The sequence below is a fragment of the Girardinichthys multiradiatus genome, chromosome 15 (assembly GCF_021462225.1).
Source record: "Girardinichthys multiradiatus isolate DD_20200921_A chromosome 15, DD_fGirMul_XY1, whole genome shotgun sequence".
In the NCBI taxonomy this organism is placed as follows: Eukaryota; Metazoa; Chordata; class Actinopteri; order Cyprinodontiformes; family Goodeidae; genus Girardinichthys; species Girardinichthys multiradiatus.
Window position 1 is genome coordinate 22,693,873 of NC_061808.1, and position 25,969 is coordinate 22,719,841.

Here is a 25,969-nt window from a genome sequence, read left to right on the forward strand (position 1 = left end):
AAAGCAAAATCAATACACACATTTTTCAGATTTTAATTTGTAAAAATAAAACAAAGACTTTAAATACCATGATTTTCCACTTCACAGATTAGTGCTGCTGTGTGTTGGTCTGTCACATAAAAACCTAATAAAACCTTTTATATTGGTGGCAGTGACGTGGAACTTTCAAGGAGTATTTTTGTAATTAGAGAACAGCAACATGCGGCATGCTGAATAAAATTACTAATACTCAGAGGATAAGCTACAAATTTGAAGAGTCGTTTTTGCAAATTAGAAAACTGGGCAACACATATTTGTGGAATTAGAAAAATGCCTTAAATAATGTCCAGCCATTCTGGTTAGAAAACAAGCTTTGCCATCTTTAATTTCTTAGTTTCCCTGCCATGCTGAAATAAGAGCATGCATAATATCTTTTTATTTTTTAAAAAGAAACCCTACAATACAGTTTTACCAAACAAACAAAGAATAATCTGTGTTTTTTTTTTTAAAACTGGGCATGTAAAACATGGCCGCTGACTCGCTGGCTAACGCTATGGTTCGCTGTACAGTTGTAACATAAAAGCCTGCTCCATGTACAGGTATGTTAGCTGGAAATCTAAACAGAAGAAGGGCTAAACACACTTTTCCTGAGCAAATAATACATGTGGAATCCTACTTCGATTGCTCTACAACGTCTTAAAGATTTTTAATGTTGTGGTAGCTTTTCAGAAAGAAGACCTCTGTAAAAAAAATTTGAATTTCAAGCTCTGTTATGCATTAAATAACCTTGAAAAACGTATATGCATTTTTATCTTCTTTAAATTTGCTTCTTGGAAGCAAGAAGGAATGAAAGACTTGAAAATGTTCTCCTGCAGGCATACATGTGTTCTTCCATCCACTGATCACATTACGTCAAATGGGACCCACCCATTGACATCAACATTTTAGTCATCAGGCCAAAAGAAACGCCTGCATCTCTTTAAACAACATCAAATTGGAGAGGGAATTACACAAGGAGCGTTCAAGAAAGAAAACTGGGCTCCTCATACTCAGTTTGAACTAATAGTTTGGGTTTGTATATGATCATGAAGAAATCAGACCTCGTTTAGGAATATTTGTGTGGTGAACCATCTTTAACAACTTGGTTTGCAGCTTCGGTTTCATACAATTTTCCTCTGTCTTTCCTTGCAGCCGGCCAAGGAAGAGAAGGTGAAAGACACTAGAGAGAAAAGTCCGGAGAAGACCAAAGAGACTGCACAGGGAGAAGAAGCAAAGGAGGAGGACAAGAAGAAAGAGCCCGAAGGACACGTGGAGGCTGAAGCAGACGGAGAAGAAAGCCAGACTTCAATTTTCCAGTCTCCTCTTCGCCTGGTGAGGAAGAACAAGATGAAGGTGGTGGTTTGTCACGTTATCCTCCTAGATGGGACTGACTTCACCTGTGAGGTCGAGGTAAGACGGCAATGAAACTCATATATAGGTAAAAATAGGCTTGTTGAGCCAAAAGAGCGCCATTGTGTCAATGATGTAATCACCAATAGGATTGGGTCTGGTGTGTGTCTTTGTGGGAAAAAGCTGTGGGATTTTTAACTTTCTGACTCAAAGCATAGCCATGGTGGGAGTACCACCTGCTTACATTGTTTAGGATGTAATTTAAGGGCATAGCAGAACAAGCTGCTGTGGGCTTGTCTGGGGAGTAAACACACACACACGCCCTCACACACACAGACACATTGAACAGATTAGGGGGTCTCACCAGCTTAGTTTTCCCCATCTGTTTTCTCCCCAATGAGCACGTGCCTTATACCCCCCTGGTACCATTCTCCTACAGACAGACACAGCAGCTTGCTACTTGCTTTTCCACAGTTTTTCACTTAGAATTGTTGAAAGAAAGCCATAAGAAATTCTGTTTGCAGGTTGCCACATCCCATGTAGGAGACAAAGCAAACACGTGGAAGATGATTTGCTTAGATGAGACCACATTTACATACACGCTGAACGCTATGTGTAGCAGAAATGTGACATCACCCTGAACTCACCACCTCCATTGTGGAACTTCATGTTGTGGAGATGCATTTCTTCAGCAAAGACAGGGAAAATGGTCAGAGTTTATGGGAAGATGAAGGTAGTTGACGATAGTTGAAGCTAAATACAGGGCAGTCCTGGAAGTAAACCTGCTAAGCTTTAAAAGACCAGGCACTCACCTTCTAGTAGGACAACAACTCCAAACATACAGCCAGAGATGCAATGAAATGATTTATATCAAGGCCAAACCCCTGTGTTAGAATGGCCTAGTCAAAGTCCAGACCTAAATCAAATTAAGAATCTATGATAAGACTTGAAGATTTCTGTTCACATTCTTCATTGAGTCTGACTGTTCTTGAGCTGCTTTGCAAATATAAATATGCTAACATATTAGTCTGTATATATACACACCTGGAAGAGACATCCCTCCAAAAGGTCTTCCAGGCTGGTTGTGCTGTCAGAGGTGGTTCTACAAGGTGTTGTCTCAGAGTCTCAATACAAATTCATGCCATACTTTGAAGACTTTTCTTAGTAAAACATATTAAAAAGTCTCTACTTTAAAAAAACTCGACTTAACAAAAAAGGCACAGATATGTCTGGGTCCTACTTTTGCAAGGCACTGTCTCTGAAACCATTTCTCTAGTTAGAGATGGTTACATTTTTCTCAGATGGGGTTCAATTAAATAATTTGATGTAGTCAATAACCTTAATGAAGTCGTTGAGTTTGCAGAAGAAACAGAGAAACTTGAATGCAGACTAACAGCTACTCAGATTGGCTTCATAATGGAATTAGTTTCCCCCTTATAAAACAACTCAAACACTGAAATGTCATAACTGTGTGCTCCAAACAGTACATCAGCAGATTGTAAACTTCTTCACTTTAGCTTTAGACCGTTGTTTAGTCAAACACAAATTGGAACAGTAAAAATGAAGGGTTTACAACCGGAGAGAAATGGTACATCTGTGTGAGCTTTAATACACATGGAAGCAACTGTTATTAAGCTAGAACAGACAGAGCCGAGAGCAAACCGGACCATGGAGCACCTAAAGAGAACATGGTCAGTGTGGTGAGGCTGGCCCATTAAATGTATTCTGCTGAAATCCCAATGATGCCATGAGTCTGTATCACCAAGCATGAAGAATTCCAGGCATTCCTAAATCTTTCTCTTTTAATGATCTTCTTTCACTTTTTTAAAGATGAATAAAAAACACTCAACACCACAGGAGCAAGATACAAGGTTTATTACAGGACAATAGCAGTTGGTTGAAGCATGAGGTAGATGACTACTCATCAATCTACCCTATTAACCATCCCTTTAACAACCTGTTTTTATCCTATTTTTTTCATCATTGCAGTTAATTATGTGGGAAAATATTTCCCACACAGTGTGGACATTTGTAGCCCTACAGCCCATCGCATTCCCACACTTGCCCCCATCCAGCGGGAAGCATCCCAAAATAGCCATTGTGCAGCTCCACTAGGGTCTCTCATGTCTGCATTTCTGCTTTGAGTGTCCTTAACGAGAACACGGACCAAATCCTGGAGGTTTTAACATCGGGGTTTAGGATCCTGTCCTGTGGCAAACCTGCTCGCTGATCTCCTGTGAGAGTCTATGGTTGTTTGAACAGTGGCTGCTTTGTGTCACAACAGATAACGCTGATACTGCAACTAACCGCTATTGTCCTGTAGTGAAGCTTGCACACACACACAGACACACACACCGACACACACACACACACACACACACCCATCCATCTATCCCTCCCTCCACATGCTGGCGTAGCTAGGATAGCAGGATGGAAGATGTACAATGCATTCCAGCCTGTTTAAGCGCTCTACATATTCAACAGAACATTCCTAAGAAAAAAATCTCAAAAATGTTCTTTAGTTATCTTCTACCCACTGTATTTATATGTAATTTCTATGTTTTTTATTTCTTTTTTAGATGTCTCTCTATCTTTCTTATGAATCCATCGTTCTGTCTCTCTATTTGTCACATCTTTTGTTTATTTCTATCTCTTTCCATCTTTCAGTCTTTATCACCCTGACCACTATGGCAATATTCACCCTAAATTCATCTGGAGGTCTTGTTTTTACACAAACTGCAAAAAAAAAAAAAAAAGACCAAAAACTGTATTCTGAGTCAAAAAAAAAACTCTGTAATTTTGGTTATTATTAGTATTGGAACCCTGCAGCAACACCTTGCTGCCGGGCAGAATAAAATGTCGTGATCTCACGTTCATTTTGTCTTGAGCTCCATAGTGAGTCTGAGTCTGTTAATGGCGCCCCTTTTTTTTTACCAAGTTCAGGAAAATAGCACAGATGTTTCCAGCTGTCCCAGGACAAAAAGAAAAATGAATTCTTTCATCCTCTTCCTTCCACTTCCACCACGCTCCCTGGCCTGTCTGAGTAATGTCTGACCACCAGTGTTGAATCAGGCTTTGGTGAATAACTCAAGAGCTGAAAAATGTGACCTTATATAATTACTTTTTTCTTTGTGATTGCCTGCCCCTTCTTTCCCATTCTCCTTCCTTTGACCTTCTGTCTGTCTGAAGTAGGTGCTGTGTGTTTGGGTGCACACACTGGTGCATGTATTCACAGATGATTGTTAAATGTCATTATCATAGCTGATTGTGGAGGGTTTTACGGCTAATGTTGGTGTTAGGCTGATGGCGGAACAAAGAATAATCAGATAAAGATGCAGAAAGATTTTACACTTTTTTACTGTGCTATTTTTTAAGTGTTCAAAGGATGTTTGAAAGGGTTCACGAGTTAGATGTGCTTGACCTGTTTTGTGATGACTTTTCTTCTTTCATTTTGACTCTGCAGAAACGAGCTAAGGGGCAGTACTTATTCTTCAAGGTGTGTGAGCACCTGAATCTGCTGGAGAAGGACTACTTTGGCCTGACTTACAAGGACAGCCATGATGAGAAGGTGTGTACTCCTTGTGTTGTAAGCTTAAGGATGAGTGATGGTTTTGATTTCAGGATGGATTTTGGCTGTGCCCTCACTGTGTTTCTCCTTCTGTGACTGTCCAGTGTTGGTTGGATCCCACAAAGGAAATTAAGAGACAAATTCGCAGTAAGTTTACCTTCTCAAATTATACCTTCAGTTTTTTATAATCAGTCATTGCATCCATCCATCCATCCATCCATCCAACCACTGCATCCATCCATCCATCGAACTACTCCATCCATCCAATCCATTCATGGATCCACGGCATCCATCCATCCATCCAACCACTGCATCCATCCATCCATCCAATGCATCCATCCATCCATCATCCATCGAACTACTCCATCCATCCATCCATCCCTCCATCCATCCAACCACTGCATCTATCCATCCATCCATTCATCCATCCATCCATCCAATCCATTCATGGATCCACGGCATCCATCCATCCATCAAACTACTGCATCCATCCATCCATCCATCGAACTACTCCATCCATCCAACCATCAAACTACTCCATCCATCCATCCAATCCATTCATCCATCCATCCATCCATCCATCCATCCATCCATCCATCCAACCACTGCATCCATCCATCCATCCATCCATCAAACTACTGCATCCATCCATCCATCCATCGATCATCCATCGAACTACTCCATCCATCCCTCCATCCATCCATCCATCCATCCAATCCATTCATGGATCCACGGCATCCATCCATCCATCAAACTACTGCATCCATCCATCCATCCATCCATCGAACTACTCCATCCATCCATCCATCCATCCATCCATCCATCCATCCATCCATCCACTGCATCCATCCATCGAACAACTGCATCCATCCATCCATCCATCCATCCATCCATCCATCCATCCATCCATCCATCCATCCATCCATCCATCCATCCATCCATCCAATCCATTCATGGATCCATGGCATCCATCCATCCATCCACTGCATCCATCCATCGAACAACTGCATCCATCCATCCATCCATCCATCCATCCATCCATCCATCCATCCACTGCATCAAACATTGATATTTATTTAATTAATTGTCCTCCTGGCAGAAAAAAAACAAACCAGGTAAACAAAAGATCAGAGACACTGGAAACCAAATGACAGCAGTCCTGCGGTGTTAAAGAGTTTACCAGGGTGTCATCGCTCTGCTTCATTATTTATAGACCTTTTCATTACTTGTCGTTAATATTTTAATAAGAGATTAAGTTTGGCGATTCACCTGTTTAGGGTTGGCACATACTGGAGGTGGGGTTTGCAGCTGCTAAGCTAAAAAAAACCTTGTTTGGATTTAGAAGCTCAAAGCATGATAGTAACTGTGGGAAAATGTACATGAGAATGTCATCTGTGTGTGGTCAATTTGTGTACAATGTAAAAACACATTATTGGTTTTAGATGTTATTCGAATCCAGTTAGTGTCTGTTCCGAGATAGCGTGTGTTTTTTCTGTTTCTTGCATTATTTTTCTTAGGATTTTCCTTCTTTTCTTTATAAAAAAGAAACTTAATAAATTTGACCAACAGTCAAAGTTAGAAACCTGTAATTTATCTTTTCTACTGTTCATACCTTGCTTCTTATGTTTGCAATAGGAGTCAAAACAAACCAATAAAGTCTGTAACTTCACAGTATAACCATCTAATTTAGGCTGAAAGAAGTTTACATTTTGTTAATTGGCAGATGTGAGGCGGCAGAGTTTGCGTGTGTGCAGAACGTATGTGGTTTATTCCAAGCTCTTTATGTGAGCGTCTCAGAGTGTGCGGTGTGCATGAGTTCCTAGATAAGTGCTATGCATCTCACTGCATATGCTCATTTGTGTACATTTTTTGGTGTGTGAATGTTTATAAAGTAATACGGATTGGATAATGTTGGGGCACAGAGTACACTCACAGCCTGTATGTATTTGAAAATCGCTTTATGCAAATCACAGGGTTGACACCGTTCTTCCCTAAACTAACGTCATTCTAAGTGCAGCCGTCAGAGCTCCACTGCAAATAAAAATAGGCTGCAATTTTTTAAGTTGCTGCCTGTGGTTTGGTCCAGGGCTTATGGTAGAAAGCACGTAAAAGCTTTACTCATGTAGGCAAAAAATACAGTTTGACTTTTAAGTCTTAGACTCCACCCCCCAAAAAACACAAACCCACATGACAGGTAAAAAATAGTGCAATATATACTCGTCGTCTTCCACTTCATCCGGGACCGGGTCGCGGGGGCAGCAGACTCAGCAGAGACGCCCAGACGTCCCTCTCCCCAGACACCTCCTCCAGATCTTCCGGGGGGAGGCCAGGCCAGCCGAGAGACATAGTCCCTCCAGTGTGTCCTGGGCCGTCCCCTGGGCCTCCTCCCGGTGGGACGTGCCTGGAACACCTCCCGAGGAAGGCGTCCAGGAGGCATCTGGTATAGATGCCCGAGCCACCTCAACTGGCTCCTCTCAATGTGGAGGAGCAGCGGCTCTACTCCAAGCTCCTCCCGGATGTCCGAGCTCCTCACCCTATCTCTAAGGGAGTGCCCAGCAACCCTACAGAAGAAGCTCATTTCAGCCGCTTGTATCCGGGATCTCGTTCTTTCGGTCATGACCCAAAGTTCATGGCCATAAGTGAGGGTAGGAACGTAGACCGACCGGTAAATCGAGAGCTTCGTGTTTTGGCTCAGCTCTCTCTTCACCACAACGGACCGGCACAGCGTCCCCATTACTGCAGCAGCTGCACCGATCCATCTGTCGATCTCCCGCTCCATTCTTCCCTCACTCGTGAACAAGACCCCGAGATACTTAAACTCCTCCACTCCCCTCCAACCTGAAGAGGACAGCCACCCTCTTCCGGTCGAGTACCATGGCCTCGGATTTGGAGTGATGCGATGTCCTTGTAATTGAAGCATGAGAGGAAAATGCTTTTTCTGTGATTTTTAACTTGATAATTTAGTTTTGGGATGCTTGAAAAGTCTCTGAACCTTTTATTTTGTCACCCTTCAATCACAAGGCTGATTGTGTTTTATTTGGGTTTTATGTGAGAAGCCAACACAAAAGAAGCACATAATTGTGACGTAGAAGTGACTCATGGTTTTCCAGAATGAATTTGTCTTCAGCTCATCTGAGTTAAGATGTTGTTTGACGCTGTTTCCAGAAACCAGCCGCCAGAGAGATTGTTTATTCCTCCAGGCTCTCTCTCTGATGAACACCTTACAGCCTGACTAGTCAGCTGTGAAACAAAATAAGCACATTTGCACTACCACTACCTGCCTCTCTTTTTCTCTTTTCTTTAAATAAACAAAATCCTGTACATACACATACATGTATATGCTGTTCCATTTTTCCTTTATTTTATTTCCTCTAAGGTTCGTATATTTATACTTATTGTCTGTACTCTGTGAGCGTTTGAAACCGGAGTCAAATTCCTTGTTTGTGCACACAATCTAGGTCATTAGAGCTGATTCTGATGTTGTAGAACCACATTTCACTGCAATTTGAACTGTCTTTACCAACTTTCCCATTTAAAGCCAGAGTTTGGACCATTCTGCTGTGCAAAATAGTTCAAGCTCAGTCAGACTGGATGGAAAGCCTCTGTGAGTATTAGTTCTCAAGTCTTGCCACAGATTTTCATTTGGATTAGGTTCTGTACTTTAACTGGGCCATTCTCGCATACAAATATGCTTTGATCAAAACTGGAGGTCTCAAACTCGGGCCACTGAGGGCTTGTTTTTGAAGTTTATTTAGCTCCATCTATCCTTTTAACAACAGTCTGTGTGTGGCATATTATTACAGACCGTCTCTGCTGACATAAGTAATCCATTATCTTGTTGTTTTTTAAGGCACTGGCCATACTTGCTCTGTGGCCCGTGCACGTTAGAGATTGTAGTCTGACACAGAAACCATTTGGAAACTTCAGAAAATGTTGATGAACCACTGAATCACCAAATAATGGCAGAATCGGAAGTAAAATGTCTGAATTTGGCTTTAAATCCCACAATGAAACAGTCACGTATGAAGTATAAGAGCGATTATTTTGACAGAACAGCAGCAAGATTTAATGTCACCTTTAGTGTTGGACTGAATGTAACTGGAGGGCACCCCAAGGTCAGGTTTGCTCCTTCATTAAACTATTTCTGATAGGTCTATTGTTCAGCTGCTATAATGAGAATAAGCAGGCACATCTACAGGCAGGTTTAGATGATTTTCAGCTGTAAGGGTTTAAAATAGACATACAAATCCTCTTATTTGGTTCTTGCTACAGAAGCATCACTCAGGTCTACAGTCCATCTGGAAAAATTCACAGAGCTTCCGCTTTTGCACGTTTTGTCACGTTACAGGCTTATTGTAATACCACTTTTGAGTTCTCTTTTTTAATGAAGAATCTAGACAAATGTATTCATAATGGCGAAGTGAAAAATGTCTGGATGTATTTTTACAAATGCAAACATTTCAACCTAACAGGTACAAAATATGAAAGTAATATGAACATTTAACACTCTGATTACTTTTCAATTTCATTAGATGTTGTCAGATAATTAAAAAAAGCCTATTTATTAAACATAACACAGCTGTAAAAGAACAAAAAGCCATCACAAACCTGAATCTTAAGCGTTTTCTTCCAGGGTGTTGCGTTTTTTCCTTGTTTTTTAGTTTCGCCATGACATCCAGTTTTCTAAGAATAAAACATCCAGATGTTGTGATCTGCATTACACCATCCAGGCATTTGTGTTGGGTGGAACCAAACCCAACGGACTGAGTGAAAGGCCTGTGGTTAGAACTAGAACAGAACATAGATGCTAAATGAAGGCCACTTTATGACAGGTTGTTGAAGACATTTGCTGTCATGTTGACATCGCCTTTTTGATCTTGTTGAAGAAAGAAATCAAGCATGGCATTTAGTAAAGCTGGAGGATGTTACACAACACCAGATCTGCTTTTTAGTGTGTGAACAGGATGCGTAACAGCTGTCCTGCATTATTTTTCCTTAATTTCATCTGCTTTTTATTCTTAATATTCCTCAAACATCCATACGTCAGACATATTATATCTGTTCTGTTCTATGTTCACCCCTCTTTTTTCCTGTTTTAATGTGATGTAAATTACTTTAAATATGCGTATTTCTTTCTCTAGGTAACAACTGGCAGTTTTCATTCAGTGTCAAGTTCTACCCTCCCGACCCATCACAACTCACTGAGGACATTACAAGGTACACACACGCATACTGTCCACTGTTCGTGACACCATTGGTACAAATGTCCAAAGTAAATAGTTGAAGAAGACTAAGCGATACCAAGATGACGGTTTTTGCAGCAGTCGTGTCTGTATTGTTGTAGTTAATTAAAAATGAGAACAAAGAAGTTTAATATCTTAACTAAATAAACTGAATAAATGAAGCAGGGAGAACTTTGTGCAGAGTAATTAATGGGAGGAGAAACGGGTAAAAAGCAGCGGAGCAGGAAACAGAAAACAGGGAGTCAGGAGAAGCACAACACTTGATATACAGAAATGAAATTGCAAAATCAACACAAAGTCCTTCTCTCTATGACACGTTCCTTACAAATAACTTTGGAGACTTGTTTTTGCTTCCCTTGCCATTGTAGGAAAAGATAACCTACATTAAATTATGTCTATGCATCAACAGTTTAGCAGTCTCATGTATCAGATATTGAGTTTTCTTATTGGTATCAAAATCTGTCTATAGTGCTTTGCAAAAGTATTCAAGGCACTGTAGGCATGTTCTGTAAATGAAATGGTGCAAACTCTGAAACAATCAATTTTGATTCCAGGCTATGAGGCAACAAAACATGAAAAAAGCCAAGGGGGGTGAATACTTTTGCAAGGCACTGTCAAAGTAGGTTCATCAGTATGCCCTAAGCTTAAGCTTTGTAGAAAGGTCACTTTGTGGTACAGTCTTAATGTCTTTATGGTTCCTTTCTCAGTATTCAAAATCAAATTTGTTGGTAACCATTCAAGAGGAGTAATCTTGCAGTACAGCTGGTTTGCGCCTATCGGAGGTGCTCAAACGCTGTGTTTCTCTGTCTGACAGTCTATCATCTGCCCAGCGTTCCCCAAGTTGCATTAGAAAGCAGTTATGAAAAATAGGTTCTGTTTTTTTCCAAAGGTTTTTTTCAAAGAGCGAGCATTCCTAGCCAAATATAGAGAAAGTATTATAGGCCGGGAGCAGTGTACACCTTCAAGGTTACCAACATGCACTGAAATATTCTAAGCAGGAAAAGATAGGATTGCATTCATTTCTAAAGTTTACCAAGTTCTAAACAAGCAGAGAAAGATCATTGCTTTAAGAACATTATTGGACATGTACTGATTTTGATTGTTATCTACCAAAGCTGTCAAAATGTTGTATCTTTGTAGGTTCTTTGTAGGTTTCAGGAACCTGTCTGGAGAACAAACGATTATTGTAGCTCAGTCTAGTGTCACGGTGAAGGACTTTTCAGCAGACTTTCTACACATCTTTACAAGGTGTTTCCAGTATCCCGGGTGGATGGTGTAGACACTAGTATTCAGTTACATTACGGCTTTAATTTCTGGCTTTTATGGACAATAAAACACACTGGAAACACAGCATTTCCAAATAATCTCTTTTCAACTTGATTTCCTGGCATTAAGCTGACCAGTCCCACCTACTTGCTGACGCAGAGTGATATTTGCATTCATTGGGTGACTTTCTTCTTGCCATTAAAAAAAAATACCCTCACAATATCTACTTGTGTTACAGTGGTGTTTCTGGTCCCCACCAGACCTCTTTTTCTGATAAAGTATCTACTGCATTCAGCCGCTTTGGTCTGCTGCTTTGTGTGTGGCTCTTTGTTGTTGAGATTTGCTGAAAACAACTGCCCACACTGGCTGAAAATGTGAGTCATACAGCAAAGCCAGTGAAAGTGAAGCAGATCCATTGAAGATGGGGTGCCCTAATGCCAAAACAATATGCTCTGAGACCGCACAGCGCTTTATGGAGCAGTGGGGAACTGCTCGGCTGCAAGTTAAAACTCAATAACTTGTTCCTCCTGATTAAACATGGTGAGATGAAAGTTAACCTCACATCTTTATACATATTCAGACACATTCAAAGACATTTTCTCAAAACACTTTCAGGGTGAAGGCCAACTGATCTGGAGCTAAAAGCTAATTAATGTCTAATGTATCCTAGTTGTGTTTCCTTTCTTAACTTTATGGAAGTTTGTTTCCAGATTGTCACAACTGTTTTCCATATGGCTTGTCAGTATAACAAATAGTTTTCTTATCTAATTACCTAGATAAAATATTACTTCACTGTGTTGGGTTGAGTTATCATAAAGTCCCAGTTAACATTGGTTGCTGCTACTCAACAAATGGGTTTCAAGCCTCCATGGCACCAGTATGACATACACAGGTCCTTCTCAAAATATTAGCATATTGTGATAAAGTTAATTATTTTCCATAATGTAATGATGAAAATTTAACATTCATATATTTTAGATTCATTGCACATTAATTGAAATATTTCAGGTCTTTTATTGTCTTAATACGGATGATTTTGGCATACAGCTCATGAAAACCCAAAATTCCTATCTCACAACATTAGCATATTTCATCCGACCAATAAAAGAAAAGTGTTTTTAATACAAAAAACGTCAACCTTCAAATAATCATGTACAGTTATGCACTCAATACTTGGTCAGGAATCCTTTGGCAGAAATGACTGCTTCAATGTGGCGTGGCATGGAGGCAATCAGCCTGTGGCACTGCTGAGGTCTTATGGAGGCCCAGGATGCTTCGATAGCGGCCTTTAGCTCATCCAGAGTGTTGGGTCTTGAGTCTCTCAACGTTCTCTTCACAATATCCCACAGATTCTCTATGGGGTTCAGGTCAGGAGAGTTGGCAGGCCAATTGAGCACAGTGATACCATGGTCAGTAAACCATTTACCAGTGGTTTCGGCACTGTGAGCAGGTGCCAGGCCGTGCTGAAAAATGAAATCTTCATCTCCATAAAGCTTTTCAGCAGATGGAAGCATGAAGTGCTCCAAAATCTCCTGATAGCTAGCTGCATTGACCCTGCCCTTGATAAAACACAATGGACCAACACCAGCAGCTGACACGGCACCCCAGACCATCACTGACTGTGGGTACTTGACACTGGACTTCTGGCATTTTGGCATTTCCTTCTCCCCAGTCTTCCTCCAGACTCTGGCACCTTGATTTCCGAATGACATGCAGAATTTGCTTTCATCCGAAAAAAGTACTTTGGACCACTGAGCAACAGTCCAGTGCTGCTTCTCTGTAGCCGAGGTCAGGCGCTTCTGCCGCTGTTTCTGGTTCAAAAGTGGCTTGACCTGGGGAATGCAGCACCTGTAGCCCATTTCCTGCACACGCCTGTGCACGGTGGCTCTGGATGTTTCTACTCCTAGACTCAGTCCACTGCTTCCTGCAGGTCCCCCAAGGTCTGGAATCGGCCCTTCTCCACAATCTTCCTCAGGGTCCGGTCACCTCTTCTCGTTGTGCAGCGTTTTCTGCCACACTTTTTCCTTCCCACAGACTTCCCACTGAGGTGCCTTGATACAGCACTCTGGGAACAGCCTATTTGTTCAGAAATGTCTTTCTGTGTCTTACCCTCTTGCTTGAGGGTGTCAATAATGGCCTTCTGGACAGCAGTCAGGTCGGCAGTCTTACCCATGATTGGGGTTTTGAGTGATGAACCAGGCTGGGAGTTTTAAAGGCCTCAGGAATCTTTTGCAGGTGTTTAGAGTTAACTCGTTGATTCAGATGATTAGGTTCATAGCTCGTTTAGAGACCCTTTTAATGATATGCTAATTTTGTGAGATAGGAATTTTGGGTTTTCATGAGCTGTATGCCAAAATCATCCGTATTAAGACAATAAAAGACCTGAAATATTTCAGTTAGTGTGCAATGAATCTAAAATATATGAATGTTAAATTTTCATCATGACATTATGGAAAATAATGAACTTTATCACAATATGCTAATATTTTGAGAAGGACCTGTAGATGGTTGGAGATGCATAGATGGAGGGAAATCACACAAAAGGTCTTTGTAGAGTTGGTGGATCCCTGTTATGCTTCCAAATTTACATTGCCTTGCTAAAGTATTCATACACCTTGTACTTTATGGCATTTTGTGAAGTTACAACCATGACATTTATTGTTATTTGTTGGAATTTGATGTGATGGACCGTCATAAAGTAGTGAATGATGTAGAAGTTGAAGAAAATTTGACATGGTTTTCCAGATCTTTTCAGTGTGATGTGCATTTGTATTCAGCCCCCCGAGTCAATACTTGGTACAACCATCTACAAATGCTCCTTTAGTTCTAAGGCAGTAGAAGAAATCTTTATGATTTATGGTAAAGCATCTGTAAAAATCAGTAAAGGAAGTCTTGTTGTTTTCCAGTTAAGTGTTTAGCAGCTGTAACACAAAAAGAAGACTGCCCTACTGAGACAAGTCTAACAAAGGCATTTAATTCAGAGCTGTTTCCTGCTTTGAGTCTGTTTTGATTTTCTTCTTCTCGCCTTATCATTTTTAGGTACCTTTTGTGTCTGCAGCTGCGGGAGGATGTTTCTTCTGGACGGCTGCCGTGCTCGTTTGTCACTCACGCTCTGCTGGGGTCATACACACTGCAGGTAGAGCTAAAACATTCACTTTTTTCACGTAACATCTTGTGCTTCTGAGGTAATACGTGTTTAAGCATGTTCTCCATTTAGTTCTGGAACCTTTACAATAAAAGGTCTTTGTTTAAATAATTTACAGGCCGAGTTTGGTGACCATGAACCCGACCAGCCTCACCCTTCAGACTTCATCAACCAGCTGATGTTTTCAACCAATCAGAACAAAGAGATGGAGGAGAAGATTCTTGAACTTCATAAATCCCACAGGTCAGAGAGGACGGGGTCATGTAGCCACAATACTCAGAGGGCTGTTCTTAACAGCTCGTCTGAGTTTTTCTCATAGCTTGATATGTGCGTTAGTTCAGCTATTATCAAGGGACTCTGACTGGATTGTATTTATATGCAGTATAAATCATCTCTATATTTTATTTGATGTTAGCAATTCTTTCTTTTAAGGGGAATGACACCAGCACAGGCGGACCTCCAGTTTGTAGAAAATGCCAAGAAGCTCTCCATGTATGGAGTGGACCTGCACCACGCTAAGGTATGAATAAATGAACGCCTCCTCTCTTCTAATCTTCTTCTCCATTGTTGTTGACATCTGGGGATTAGTGCAGCCCCTTTGATGTGGGTCGAGCGTGCCGGTGTGCTTGCATGTTTGTATCTGTGTGTCTGTGCGTGTCAGCTGTACAAACACTCGGGGAGGCCATTTCCATGGGAACAGCCATTCTCCCTTGCTGGGATAGCGGATCACCAGCCGGCTGGGTACATGTGTGTCGGAACATGTTCTGGAGTCTTTTGGACAAGCCAGAAAATACACATGAGAATCGGGGAGTCTTGAAATAGAAAGCCTGGATGCATGATAGTGATGGAGAAAACGGTTCAAATAAGGTCGGGCCAGGATGAGGACAGAGCAGTTAGATTTGGAGAGAGATGAGTCCCCTTTAAGAACATGCTCCACTTATGTCCAGCAGAGTAGAATAGAAGTAGAATTTGTGACATTTCAGCAATTATGAGTTATCGGGTTTTTAAATCTGCTCCCTTTTGAATTTGTGGTTTGTTACTTTAAGGTTTGTACCGTTTTTGCTTTTCATGGGCTCGATTTTTATTTGCCACAATTAACAATCTTGAAGTTGGGATTAGGGATGGGCCGGTGACCTGCATCAAGGTTAACCAAGGTACCGGCCCTGTGGTTTAAAGCCCTTTTTAATAATAGACCAAGTATCGGAGTTTTCATAGGCTGAGCTGAGCATAGGATACCACAGCTTTCCCTGTCCTACACCTGTAACTCTGATCTGCTGGTCAGCTGGCTGAAAGATGGCTACTACACTTTTCTGTTTCTTATAAGAAAGAAATTTGGCTAGCTGGAAATATTTTGCAAAAAAGCAGAAACACTGGTAGTCATAATGTGGAAACTAAAGGATTGCTTGTACCTTATCACTCTTATTTCAGTAACACCGTTTTAAAACCAAAGCTGGCAAGCTATGAGTGTTATTGTCTGTTAATCAGCCCGAAGCAGACTTCACCCAACCAGATAGCCTGTTAGGCTTGTGTTAAACTAAAAGAGCAGAACAGCAAATAAAATCTCGTTCTGTGCATCTAGCCCTGTGAAACTACTAGAAACTACTAGAAGATAAGTTTGGTGTGTTATTTTGAATCACTGCCTAAAATCTAATATTCTTTGAATTAGTGCTGCTCAGTATTTGTAAAACATGATATTGTGAAATCACAGTTTAATTTTCCATCACTGCAAATATCCGTATGACTCTCTCAGAGTTTTGTGATCTAGGACGCAACGATCCATATTCGTTGTAGGTATGAAGGACAGTGAAAGTCCATCTATGTAGTGTTATTGGAAAGCAAAGTTTTAATGCTGAAATATTATCACCTACTAAATATTGCATCCAAGCAGTCCTTTGCGATTGGGATATTGTACACATTAATGTTGTGTTCATGATTTAAATATTAAAAAGGTAAGTAGTTGTTTTAGAAAACATGCTAACTAATAACATTTTCCTTATTATTGTTACTTAAACAAAAATGTAAATAATTGCTGTGTTTTATTCATTTTAAAGGGCTTCTAATGGAAAAAAAGCAATTATCCATAACCTTTATTAATGCAGGTTTGACACAAGGTCTCATTTTCAAATCATCATGCAATATAAAATCCGATTTGTTGCAAACATCATTCAGGTATTATATAATACAATACGATCACAATGAAATAAAAGTTGAATCTAAGGGTGTAGGGGGTTAAGCGTGCGTCCCGTATACGGAGACTTTAGTCCTTGACGCGGCTGTCCTGGGTTTGAGTCCCGGCCCCGGCGACATTTGCCGCATATTTTCCCCTTTCTCTCTGCCCCCATTTCCTGTCTAACTACTGTCAAAAAAATGCTGGGAAAAATAAAGGCCACTAGTGCCGTAAAAGAATCTTTAAAAAAAATTGTATCTAAGTAGATGTTTGAATCTGAGATCACACAGACCGTGTTGCTATAAACAGGTCTTTCTAACTCTCCATCAGAGCTAAATAATTACATAAAAACATGACCAATCCCAACCTGATAAAAAAGACTTCTAAAGACGCCACAGGTGTCTCCAAATGTGGTTGAGGTTGATAATAATTCTGTGCGAGTTATCGACCAAACAACTAAAATCTATCAGTCCTTGCAGCACAAGAACAAAGATCGATGGCTGGCTTTTAGCCCAGCATGTCCATGTGACGTGTAAAATGTGACCCTAGTAAAACTGTCCATTATCAACATATTGCACTCTCTCCATTAGTGCAACTGATTATCTTCTGTTTAATTCATTGCCATAATCAATTTACCCGTACTACTATCAGATGGTCCTGAATTTAAAAGCTCTGTTGCTGAGTTATTCTGCAGGCTAACTGTTCTGATGTGCTGTGTGTGTGTGTGTGTGTGTGGGTGTGTGTGTGTGTGTGTGTGTGAGAGATAATTGAGTTTTTGCTGATCTTAAACAGACTACTTTAAAAATCGATGTGCAGCATGATCTGGTTTGGACATACTGGTGCCATCAAGTTTCCTATAAGATTAATACATAATTGCTTTATCAAGTCCTTTTCTTGTTTCTACTTTTTTTTAAATCTTTGACAGGATTCAGAGGGAGTAGACATCATGCTAGGTGTGTGCGCCAATGGACTCTTGGTGTACAAAGACAGACTGCGGATAAATCGGTTCGCTTGGCCCAAAATACTCAAGATATCGTACAAGAGGAACAACTTCTATATCAAGATCAGGCCAGGAGAGGTTTGTAGTAAATATGGATGAATGAGTGGATGGATGGATGGACAGTATCGGATCAAACTGAATTGAACTGCTGAGCACACATAAACATGTTTCGACCTTTTTTTTTTCTTTGATAGACGGAGCAGTTCGAAAGCACCGTGGGATTCAAACTCCAGAATCATCGGTCTGCTAAAAGGCTGTGGAAAGTCTGTGTAGAAAACCACAGCTTCTTCAGGTAGAAATGCAGACAGACTTTCACAGTGAAATGCACACATGCTGCACAGGCTCACCAAGTACCTGTATGTTGATGTGTCTTATAGGCTGATGCTTTATGTATCAGATATACTCACACACAGCCACAGCATAGAAAGATAATCCAGGTGCACACTGCTGCTGTGTGCTGTATGTGCACGCAGCTGCACAAAATACTACATCAAATAAGCTTCAATATCCTGTCTGACAAGGCTTGCTGGGAAACATTTTCCTCCCTCACATGTTCATATCAAAGTATCTATAAAACGTTATTTTAAAAAACACCACCAAATATGTTTTTTTCCTCTAGGTTAAACGCACCAGAGCCTCCTACCAAGGCCCGCTTTCTGACTCTGGGATCCAAGTTCCGCTACAGCGGGCGAACTCAGGCCCAGACCCGGCTGGCCAGTTCCCTCATAGACCGACCTGCACCCAACTTTGAACGAACCTCCTCAAAACGCATCAGCCGCAGTCTGGATGGAGGTAACACAAGCAGCACCTCAGTGTATGAAAAACACATGATATGTGAGGAAAAATGCATAAAAAGAGGAATGTCAAGCATGAAGCTGTTGGAATTTCATAAGTTTGTGTCTCAACATCTTTTTTGACATGGATCTAAAAAGCTCCACGACAGACCAGATACAGGAAATAGCTGGAGCATCTGTTTCCTGTCATACAGTGAGAGACACAGCGAGGGAAAGGAAGAGATGAAATAAAATGTGCTCTGTTTATTGAAAAGAAAGAAACTCTCAGCTTATAAAGAAACATGACGCAAAGTATTGACACTGGCCTCAGTAATAAATAAGTGTAAAGTTACCTTACCCATAAACCGGCAACCTGACCTTAGAGCTGTCTTTATTTCTGTAGAAACATGAACAGTCATAAACAAAAAAAACAAAAACAACACACCGTTTTCTTGTGGTTTCCCACATTTCGTTAACAGAATCCATCTGTTTCCTGAGAATATTCACTTACCTTACAGGGCCCCCTGCTGGACACATTGTTTTACTACAGTTCATTTTTCTTATTATTCTGAACCTCAAATTATGTACTTCCATTACTCTGATCAGTTCTACATAAGCTCACTGGACTGAGCACTGAAAGCTAAAGCTTTAATTATTGTCAGTTTAACTTACAGAAATGTGTGTTTATTCAAGAGAAGTTCAACTTCAAACGTGACTAAGAGTCAGTTTTTTAACAAACCTTCGATCTATAGTTTTTGTCACTAAAAACCAAACTGTCAGATAAAACATCAGATTTTTTTGTTTCTTCAGCACCGGTGATCAGCATAACTGAGGCTGGAAGCGAGATAGCTGAGAACGGACAGGACTCCCGTCTAGAGCTTCAGTCTGACTCCAAGGTGTGTATGTGCCTCAACCCCATTGTGTGTACAGTAAGGGATAAAACACAGAAAAGATCTGCCAGCTGATACAGAGAATCTTAATATTTATATTTTTATACCCTTTCTAGGAGTCCGTATTACGCAATGGGAGCTGTGTTATTTGCTCAAAGATCAAAAATCAGTTACTAACTAACACTTTGACTTTGTTGAACACCGTCAAAAGGATAATTCTGATGTTTTCGTCATGAAGGTCTTCTGCTCACTACCTCAGAAAGCTACAAATGCCACTGGGAGGACTTAAACTCGACCCAAATGAAGGGCCGGGTTGCTGGTTTTCATAATGTTTTCCACTGTCTGCTAGGGTCAAAAACAGAGTTTAGCAGTCTTGCTTTGCCTTTATCTGATGGTTCTTTAAAATCCTTTAAACCTATGTTGAAATAGACTTCAAAACTAATCACATTTTGTTCAGCATGTAAACTTCAATGCTAAACTTCACGTCGTCTTGGGCCAAGCAGCAACTACTAAATTGTGAATATTTGTTGATCAGAACCCAGTGAACAGTACACACCTGACACCTCTAATCACTTTTGCTATGTTAGCATACTTCATATTGTAAAGTTTAGAAAAATCTGCAACCTTCAAATTGAGCAAGGAATAAATCACATTTTAAGAAATAAATGTTTTTAACAGAATCACTGGAGGCAAATATTGGTAACCCTGCTGTTAATAGCTTGTAATTTCTCAAAGTTGGAGTATACAGGGAGAAGGATTTCTCTAGATCATCCAGAGACCTCAGGCCACTCTTATGCTCTCGTCTCTTGAGCTCAGTCAGTATGTTTTCTCTACGGTTTAGCTCTGGCGACTGTGAACCATTTCTGACTTGATTCGGCCCGCGATCCTGTTAAAGGAACCTACCCATTTTCTTTTTTTTTTTATTTAGTTTAAAGTCACCAAATAATTTCATTTCTGGTATTTAAAAAGTCATGCAAGATGTCATGGCTTCCAGGATTTCATCCATCCTAGCCCACAGTATGACAGATCTTCTACCATATTTATGAGTGGACATAAAGGTTTCTGCCACATGTTCTTTCTGTGTTTTACAATGGACCCACATGCGTTTGTTATTAATTAGGAATTAATTGTTTATTGGGTTTAGGTTTCTAGAAGCTCTGTTCAACTTAAAATCCTAAAATATAAAAAAAATATGAATTACAATAGAAAAATAAAAAATAGTAAATATTAATAAAATTTAAGATAGAAATTAAAATTTGGATTTAAATTAAATGTTTTGGTTCCATTTATTTTTTAGGAGTTGTTTTAGGTGATAATAGGTGTGGCTTTGAAAATTTATAAAAAATAATTATCTATTTATTTCTTATTGAAGAAATATGCTCAGATTAAAGGTTGGATTTTTCTAAACTTGTCGGTGTGAGATTTTGCGACTGCAATTAAAAATGAATTCATTTTAAGGCCTTCACAGTCACACTTGCACATCGTGATCATGTGTGAAGGCTGATTAATAGACAGATAAAGTAACTTACCTGACACAACTCTTACTCTTTTATTTTAATGTTTACCTGCATATTATTTCTAGCCATGCAGTCATTCTGCATCCACTCAGAACTTATGTCCACAAGGGGGCAGTGCAACCTTCTGAAACCTCAGCACAGGAGTGTGTTCTGTTTGTAGTGCATGTCTCCTGCGCCACCATCCCTTTCTTCCTGATCCTCACTTGCCTCCCATGTCTCGCTGGTGACACCCCCTGTTGACAGTTTCTGCAAACTTTGCCCTCTATTTTCTGCACTGTGCTCTGCCCTGCTATGTTCACTTTGAAGCTGTTGTGCCGTGTCGTTCACTGACTAATATTATGTTTCTTTCCCTTTCTCTTTTTCCTTCACAAACACTCCCTTTAATTTGCTTTTCCAACATCCTACCTGCATGATCTTTCGTTTTCCTTTCATGAAATGCCGTTGCTTTTGGTTTGTGATTTCAATTCATTTTTTCATGGCTCGCTTTTTACATACTCCTTTTTTACCTCTATTTGCTGCTTTACCCCAATTTTATCCCCATGTATGTTTTCCCTCACCTTCACTTCCCACTCATTAGTCAATCTTTATGTTTCCTCTCTCCTTCTCCTCATCGTCCTCACTCTCATCCATCCCCCCCTCCCTCGACTCCATCTCCGAGCTCGACCGCGCTCTTTCCGACATCTCTGAAGACGACGACCATGCTGACGACGCGGAAGCCACACACTCATTGTGGAGCCTTCCCTCAAACACCCTCTCCCTTTTCACCGATCAGCAGTTGGCTGATTTGGGACACCTGATTGAAACCTCTCCATCCTTTCAGCCAGTCCCTGCCCCCCAGACATTCAGTTCAGAGCTGATGAAATCTGAGGAGGGCGAAACCAGAGCGACAGCTCGTTTGGCAAAGTTGCGTCAGTGGTTTTGTCTGAAGGGTGTGGTTAAATTTGCTTCTTTCCTCTTGTGTTTTCTCTCTGTTTTAGGCAAGAATGAAAACAGGTGTCTGCCCAGGAAGATATTTGCGGGATTAACAGAGAAGCTGAACATTTATTTGAACATCTCTGGACCTAAATGTTTAATTTTCAACTTAGCTTCATCTAAAATGCATAAAATTATTAACTGGTTAGCATTTCAGTGGACTCATTTTCTGGCATTTTTGGCACATCTTCCCTTCAAGTTCATCAAATTAATCACTACTCTTCCTTTATACACAAAGCAGCTACACGTTCCCAAAGTATCCTCCATCACCTGCCCTCAGATTGTCTCCTTTTCCTCGCTCTCCTCTTTCTCTTTCGCTTCCTGTGCCTCTCTTCGTCCTTTGACCCCCTTCTGTCCATCTAACTTCACTGCCTCAGTCCATCGCTACCTCCTAAACCCCTCCCCTCTCCTCCTCCCCTGCCTCTTAGCACTCTTCCTGCTCATCGTGATGCTGACAGCGAGCCAGTCAGTCGTTTTAGCCCTGATTTTAGCCACACCCCTCGGCCTGACCCTGTCCTACTTAGAGACCGCCGTCTCCAGTCAAAGAAAGACGCTTTTGCCTGCGTTCATCAGCAACAAGCCAAACGAGCATAAATTAAGCTCTGGTGTAGACCAGGATGCCTCAGCTCTGACACCAACACACACACCACCTCACACCAGGCACCATGCAGGCATGAGCTGGATCCAGGAGATGTGTGATCCTGCGGCATAAATTCACATATTCCCATTTCTCATCCCGCCCCACTTTCTATTTTTAATTTTTTCAGCCTTTGTGAGAATGTGATCAAAGTATAAATGTGAATGTCTCCTCCTTCTGTTTTTCCCTGCCACCGGCACCACCTCCACCTGATAGTCCGTTTCTTCTGAGCTTCCCTGCACCTCACCATATTATTTCCAATGTAAAGATTAAAGTTAGTGAAATTATTTTGAAAAGTTAAAAGATGAATGATATTTACTTGAATTATAAAGTGTAAGTGGATATATTTAAAGTTTTCTATACTGTTCTAATGGAAACAGACATGTGTGAAACTGCTAAAAAAGGAAGTTATTTCTGATTACACTGTATAGTAACTCCAGAATAGGTAACAAGATATTTAGAAATATGTAAAATGTTATAGTATTCTTACTCAGCATTTTTTTTTTTTACCTTTCAGATGCTCCGTTTGCTTTCATAGTGTAGAAAAATACAGCAAGATTAGCTCTTGAATTTTAAATAATACACATACATTTGTATACATATAGGCATGGGCCAGCAGGAGATTATCACTGTTTGGTAACCCTGATTAGAAGTGTAACAGAAAATGGAAAGCAATCATTTCTATTGCTGCTTAAATAATATACCATGCAGATATTAAGAGTTATATTGTTAGATGTGACATTTATTATTTGATTTTACTAAGGTGACATTAAAAAACATGAATTAGGCAACCAAAAAATCTAGTAGTTTCAGTGTTTTTGCTCACAATATTAGCCCTTTCTGCTCTTTATAGAGTAAAACAAGCATAACAAGTTGATATTGGCTGGTTTATTAGGTGGACTACCTGCTAGTGTAGCTAGCCTACAGTCTGCTGCTTTACAGACATCCCATTCAAGCTTTGGTAAATGTAGTTTTAAAATAGAGTTACATTAGGAGGGATGGAGGAGGTGCATCTTTATGCGCTCCATCAGTGCTTGACAGTACCTGATGTTCCATAAAATCACCTTCATTTCCTCACCCTTATTTTTAAATATGCCAGCATACAAGGTAACATAGGAAACCGTGTGACAGCAGCTTTAGGTGCGCTGCTCCTTTCTAGGCTACATACAGACAAAGAAAACACCTGGCATCCCAGTAAAAAGAGTAGGAGTGATTTAATGGCAATTTTGTAACTTTAATCTTTTTAACCCTTGGTTTACCCTGATACCGCTAAGCGGCCCATGCCTACATGTAGCATGTCTGGTAACCCCCTGTAGAAACTATAGGACATATTTTATTTTTATGAAATGACTCGCAGTTGTTAGGGTTAAGCAGAAGTGTTGTCCTAACCCTGCTATGTGATTGCAGGAAATCCTCTCCTTTGTCTAGATACAAGAAAAAAAAACACTAATATTTGCACCTATTTGGTTTTTATTTGAACAAAAACTATGAATGTTCTGTAATGTAGAATAACGGCAGGTTGTTGCCCCTGATGCCTGTGTGTGTTGACCATCTTAAACGTCTCACATACAGTTTCACATGAGCAGAAGTGCTCTCTGACACAGGGGAATACACTTTTCCCATCATCCATTTCACAGTTTTTTTCCCCCTCATTTCCCCTTTATTTTGACTTCCACCTCCCATGTCTACCACACTGAAGGCTAAGGAGGTGGACTTGAGCCACGCCGATGTGGAGGCCTTGCCGCCCCAGGTCTGTAAGACCTGTTTTTTAAACATGCTAATTAGAAGCAACCGTGTATGATTTCATTAAAGCTGCATCTTAATATTGTGTGGAAATAGTTTTATGGTGTAAAAGAGTAGAAAGGCAGTAATCCTAACCTGTCCTCACTCTCTCCCTGACTTTACTCCAGCAACAGTCACCTGGACGTGCTGAGCCTGCCCCCTCTCAGGTTCATACACTCTTATTGGTGTTGTGATTGTGTATTGTTCTGTCAATCATTTTCTCTGTTCACGTGGGTTGGTGTGATGGTTGAAGTTGCCCTGATGAGATCAGATACAATCATTTCTGTAGATAATAAAAATCTAATCAAAGGTTTGGGTGTGTAAAAGCTGACCACCAATGGGCATTTTCATCCATTATTTTCACTTCCAGATGCTCTGCTGTGGCTTTTGGTTTCACAGGTTGTTTGGGTTTTGCTTCATACGTGTGGTTCATTACATCCTTTTGGGATTGCTGAAAATACGTTGGGGTTTGTTGGTTTATCTGCATGTCTATTGGTGTTGTGGTGTTTTTAAATGCTTCGGTGGCATGGGTGCAAGGAACATCAGCACTCAGATAATGAGTAATGCCATGGCTCCTGCAGCCATGCTCAGCTTTTTTTCAGTTTGGGACATTTGCAGCAAATATTTATAATGTCTTCATTTAAATTACATTGGTTTATGTTATTTTCTCTGCACATTTTTTCATTGATTTTCTGCATTTGTGCTGTATGTCTTGCCTTCCAGAGTCCATTGAGAGTGCATGGGGACAATATTTATGTGAGGCACAGTAATTTAATGTTGGAGGTTGGTACTGGCGTCGACTGATGGCTGAAAATCATATCTCCGTGTTTCCACTTTATCTAACGCCATCAGAGCTACAACCCAGTCTTTACTGGACTACTGTACAAGACTGCTGCCCTCTCGCACTCTCAGGCTCTGTGTGCATGCCGGCGTGTGGAAGTTTACTCTCAGTTTCAGCTATTTGCAGATTTTCAGCAAATCTCGTCTTGTTGAAAAACTTTGGAGATCTTTCATTGCTAAATACCTGTTTGCACAGCAGCTATTTTGATCAACAACACCTTTATGTTGAACGCTCAGCCAACCTTAACTGCTAAAACGGACTGAATGTTGAAGGCTAAGTTATTTAGAAGATAAATGAACATTATCCCCATCTTAAAGTGAACCAGTCATATGCCCAGTAAATAAATTAGGCATTTTCAGGCTGAATTTATAAAATGTAAACTATTTGTTTGATGTGCCTTTACACAAAAGCACATAAGAGACTTGCTCATCTAGAAACAATTTCCCAGGCCGAGCGTTCACAATGGCTGCTTTGTGAAAAGGATCGGTGGTGTAATAACGCCACTATAATGCATGCTCTGTGCATGTTCGGTGCTGTTTTGTGACTGTTTGATATTGTTCTTTCTATGTCCTTGATTTGTCAAAGAGTTTGATTATTACCAGGCAGCTGCATCTAACCTCACTAACCCCTGCCTCTGCACAAGGAGCTTCCTTCCCGTTTTCTTGTGATTGGCTGCCACTGCCGAGAAACACGCGGTGTGATAACCAACTAAAACAACACCAGTTTGTGCAAATTGGGGCTGATAGTGATCTACTGAGAAGTCTACAAAGCATTTTGACAGCTTAAAGGGTTAGATTAAA

The 25,969-nt window shown here is 40.5% G+C and overlaps 1 protein-coding gene across 17 annotated transcripts in view; it reads left to right on the plus strand.

Annotated features, from left to right (window-relative positions):
- epb41l2 (erythrocyte membrane protein band 4.1 like 2) overlaps positions 1-25,969 on the plus strand; it is a 60,126-nt gene that overhangs the window by 18,576 nt on the left and 15,581 nt on the right. For 12 of the 17 annotated variants that reach the window (XR_007041897.1, XR_007041899.1, XR_007041898.1 and 9 more), the window contains exons 4-16: positions 1,171-1,428; positions 4,832-4,936; positions 5,041-5,083; positions 10,078-10,153; positions 14,485-14,581; positions 14,709-14,833; positions 15,023-15,110; positions 17,683-17,835; positions 17,952-18,049; positions 18,377-18,549; positions 19,341-19,426; positions 24,246-24,296; positions 24,457-24,495. Coding sequence is in view for 14 of the 17 variants with exons in the window: in XM_047388804.1 (XP_047244760.1) it covers positions 1,171-1,428; positions 4,832-4,936; positions 5,041-5,083; positions 10,078-10,153; positions 14,485-14,581; positions 14,709-14,833; positions 15,023-15,110; positions 17,683-17,835; positions 17,952-18,049; positions 18,377-18,549; positions 19,341-19,426; positions 24,246-24,296; positions 24,457-24,495 (1,392 nt within the window). In the remaining 3 variants the exon portion in view is untranslated. The other 5 variants (XM_047388803.1, XM_047388807.1, XM_047388808.1 and 2 more) reach the window with 4 other exon arrangements.